This window comes from Muntiacus reevesi, chromosome 7 (assembly GCF_963930625.1).
Source record: "Muntiacus reevesi chromosome 7, mMunRee1.1, whole genome shotgun sequence".
NCBI classification, from domain to species: domain Eukaryota; kingdom Metazoa; phylum Chordata; class Mammalia; order Artiodactyla; family Cervidae; genus Muntiacus; species Muntiacus reevesi.
This window is the reverse complement of record NC_089255.1, coordinates 62,622,596-62,626,799: the sequence shown is the minus strand read 5'-3', so window position 1 is coordinate 62,626,799 and position 4,204 is coordinate 62,622,596. Positions and strand designations below refer to the sequence as shown.

General features: G+C 39.7%; 1 protein-coding gene across 1 annotated transcript; it reads left to right on the top strand.

Annotated features, from left to right (window-relative positions):
* Window positions 1-250: 250 nt before the first annotated feature.
* On the top strand, window positions 251-3,783 carry C7H15orf48 (chromosome 7 C15orf48 homolog). The gene is made up of 5 exons (XM_065940940.1): window positions 251-437; window positions 576-636; window positions 796-881; window positions 1,788-1,848; window positions 3,419-3,783. Exons 2-5 carry the CDS (start codon window positions 601-603, stop codon window positions 3,485-3,487), a joined length of 252 nt encoding a protein of 83 aa, XP_065797012.1. The 5' UTR covers window positions 251-437; window positions 576-600; the 3' UTR covers window positions 3,488-3,783.
* The last annotated feature ends 421 nt before the right edge of the window (window positions 3,784-4,204 follow it).

Here is a 4,204-nt window from a genome sequence, read left to right as displayed (position 1 = left end):
TTACTTGCCTGCACCAAAGAGCCTCCCATGGGACCCCCGTTTCTGCGGCTCCTTTTCTGGATCTCCTTTTAGAGGGGCTGCTTTTCATCAGTTTTGGCTATCCGAGTTCTCTTGGTTCTCAGTTGCAGGGGCGCTAACGCTCAGCCTGGGCTCGCTCTGAGCGGAGGTTGAGAACCGTGGCGGGCGGCAGGGGGCGCTCGCGTCCGGCTGCGCGGCGACTGCGGACGCGGAGTCCTGCAGGGGGCGCCCAGTTGCCCGGCACCCGGCAGGGAAAGCGAGTCAAGCCCCGCACGGCCCCCGCGCGTCCCGCGTGACCAGAACGCTCCGGCCGGCCTTCCGGAGCGGGCGGGGTTGGTATATAAGGCGCGGAGGTTGAGATCAGGTTCGGTTCTGGGCGTTAGCGTTGTCCGCTCGTGAGGTCCCGCCGGATCCCGCAGGTGAGCCTCCCTCGGATGAAGGCGCTGATCATCTGGCTAGAGGCTGGCTTTGGGATACGTTAGCCGGTTTGGCGCCCACCAGGTTGAGTCCTAGTAGCTGAGTTTTGATCAATATTTTGGATTTTTCTCCCCCTATAGATTTGGAGTCTACTCTTAAGTCATCATGGGCTTTTTCCAACTCCTGATGAAAAAGAAGGAAGTAAGTTTTTAAAGCAATTGAAAATTTTGACTAAAAAGATTAACTTTTAAAGATGAACAGATGGTGCCAATTTGGAGAAAGTATAAAATGATATAGAGCTATTCTGTTATATTTCAAGTGTTTCTCATTGAAACATCGGAATATTTTGTTCTCTGTTAGCTTATTCCTTTGGTGTTTTTCATGGCCGTGGCAGCGACTGGAGCTTCAGCATTTGCTGTGTATTCCCTTCGAAAAACCGATGTGATGTAAGTAAGCATTCATCATTTATAGAAATGTTTTTTAGTAGTGTTAGGCTGACCTTCAGTTTATGAAATGCATGGTATCAGTTTCCTGGTTTTTCCCAGAGAATAAGAATGTCAAATTGTGAATTGGGAGTCAGGGCCAGAAAGCATCCAGGTTTCACAAGGCTATTAAATGATGATATTGATGGAATAAGTTTGTTTCTTGTATCTAAATAACCTTGCATCCATTTCAACCTTTCATCCTCCTCTTCTGCAGAAAAATAAAGTTTTTTTTTTAAACATACATTTTGAAATGTAAAGTTCTTGGATAGTCTTTTGGGATATGTATCATCAATCTTAAATCATCATTTTAATGACATTTTAAAATGTCAGTTTACTAGAAAGGTCTTTCCTAATGTGGTAAAGTTGACTAATTCAGTTGTCTACAATAAACTTAATTTCAGCCCTGGATATAAGGTAAAATACCATGTATCCTGGAATATAAGGAACAGAAAAACTTGAAACTGATCATGGCCGGATGCAGGGCTCCATAGGCAGTAATGGGAGGTTCTGGCAGTTCACCACCTAGAGGGTTCAAGCTGAGCCCTTCTGCCCCTCCCAGAAACTGGGGCAGGAGCTTATCTGCTTGCTCTTAGCCTGGCACTTCCGCTCTCATTGCTCTCAGCTTATGAGAACATTTTCCAGTCTAGCTCCATAAAGGCACTACAGACTTTGTACCCTGCAGAGAAATTGATCCTTAATGTGTGAGCCAAACTGTGAAACTTTTTAAAGAACTGTTCCATCAATTTCAGTTAGTGATGAATGCCTAAGTATGCACTTGAGTCTGTCCCTAGAGTAGTATAAACCCAATATCAGAGTTGGTTTAAATGCACTTACTTTAATGTTTAATCAGCTTTCTTTTTCTTTTAGCCTTGATCGAAAAAGAAATCCAGAACCTTGGGAAACTGTGGATCCTTCTGTACCTACAAAGGTATTGCTACATTAAAATATGATTTATACATAGCCCAAACCTTAGCACCTTTGTCTGCAGAACAGATGTAATACCTTTTGTGTTTAGAGTGCCATTTAGTGTAGTGTTAAGAGAGTGCTGTAGGATTGTGGAGATCTAGTTCACATCCTTGCTCTGTTACTCACAGGTGATTTTAGACAACTTGGTCTCTCTGAGGTTCTCAGAATCTATAAAATGGGCCCAGTAATAAGGCCCTGCCTCAGAGATTAGAGGCTTAAAGAAGATAAAGTAGATAGAGCCCTTTAGCACGGTGTCTGGCCCATAGGAAGCACTCAGATAATTAACTTTTATCATTGTTGTGATACATCATCTCCTTTTTAACTTATTTTTTATGTATATTGGAGCATAGTTGATTTCCAATGTTCTGTTACAATAGTTTCAGGGGTACAGCAAAGTAACTCAGTTATATCTATATATACATATATACACATACATACATATATTCATTCTTTTTCCAATTCTTTTCCCATATAGGTTATTACAGAATACTGAGTAGAACTTCCTGTGCTATACATAGGTCATTGTTGTTTATCTGTTTTATATATAGAAGTATGTATATCAGTCCCAGACTTCTGATTTAGCCCTTTCCCCACCTTTCCCCTTTGGTAACCATAATTTTATCTTTGAAATCTATGAGTCTGTTTATGCATGATCTCATTTTATCCACTATTTATCAAAAGTTAATATAAGGTCTCTTGTGATAAATAACAGGAACTCCTAAAAACAGCAGTGGCATTCTCTGTAAGCAAAATTAGCTAATATCCTCTCATCCAAATGAGTAGATTTTTAAGACTATTGAAAAGACTTTTTTACATTTTAAATATTTTGGAAGTAAACATATAGTCTGTTGGAATGAACACGACTTAAACTGTCTCCAGCAAGTTGTGTGTGTGTGTGTGTGTGTGTGTGTGTGTGTGTGTGTGTTTAAACAAAGCATTCAAATGACACAGCTTGACTTAGGGAAGGGCGTTTAGGATCTTTAAAGCTACCTTTAGGATCTTTAAAGCTACATCTTCCTGTTCCTGGGGGAATAGAAAACTTGCGAGAATAAATGCGAATCTCTGAATGTGAGTTCTTTGGAAGTCAAGACTTGTCCTCAGCTCTTTGTCTTTCCCCTTATTGTGTAACTTGGATCATTTGTACCTTGTTGAGTGAGGAAATTTTAAGTGCCTAGCTCTGTGCTAGGAACATTATATAGCCACTCACACGGAACAGATACACTTTTTGAGCTTATAGTTCACATAAAATCACAGGGAATAAAATCTAGAACCTGTTAAGTGAAAATGGGGTAAATGTATATGATCTTTCTCTCTAATCCTGTAACACCCAGGAACCCAAAGACTTTATTTAGAGGGGTAGAACCAGTACATGTTACTGTTTTAATTAGAGATGGGAAGAGGTGATTCTTTGGCTACAAATGTTATGGTGATACTTTTTCCGGACGGAACTGTGTACAGATCTGAAAAGGGGACCTGAGGATGGACAGATCCTAACAAAACATTTTAATTTTGTTTTATTTATTTTTTTAAAGCTTGTAACAATCAACCAAGAATGGAAGCCCATTGAAGAGTTGCAGAAGGTCCGAAGGGCAACCAGGTGACCAGTCCTCGCCTTTTTCTTCCAAAGAGTACTCTATGAATCTAGTGGAAACACTTCTGCACAGACTAGATTATGGATACCAGTGTGCGGAAATGCTTCTGCTACATTTTTAGGGCCTGCCTACATTTTTGGACTCTGGATAAAGAATTATAAAGGTAGCACAGCATAACCACATAGTCCCAAAATAAGATTCTGTGTTGTTTTGTGTATTGAAATTTTTGTGTTTATAATGCCTAAATGTTTTCCTATAAAGATTTGTTAAATTCGATCGTCTCTAATAAAATACCATTTGTGTAAGATTTCTTAAAGATCAGGTACATATTTAAATGGAGGGGAAAGATTTTTTATGGGAGATAAACACATTTTGAGGCATGGAGATTCATTATTAAATTTTATTTTTAATTTTTAAAAGATCATCTTCATTTTTTTTTTTTTACTTATTTATTTTTTTGTATTTTGGTCATGCCACACGTCATGTGGGATCGTTCTCCCATCAGGGATTGATCCTGGGCCTCTAGTGAAAGCTCTGAATCCTAACCACTAGGTCACTGGGTACCTTCATGGAGCTTCATCTTTTTAAAATAACACCCAGTGCAAATTTCTGTGTAACCTTTTTTTCCAAATTCATTCATTCACCAGAGATCTGTTGAATATCTGCTGTTAGCCGCATACTGTTCTTGTGCATCCGAGATAAATCAGTGAACAAAACCAAATTTTG

Coding starts and splice junctions, on each gene's coding strand:
- C7H15orf48 (XM_065940940.1), top strand. CDS start 601: ATGGGCTTTTTCCAACTCCTGATGAAAAAGAAGGAA. Junction 637..795: donor TCCTGATGAAAAAGAAGGAA/GTAAGTTTTTAA, acceptor GTTCTCTGTTAG/CTTATTCCTTTGGTGTTTTT. Junction 882..1,787: donor CTTCGAAAAACCGATGTGAT/GTAAGTAAGCAT, acceptor TTTTTCTTTTAG/CCTTGATCGAAAAAGAAATC.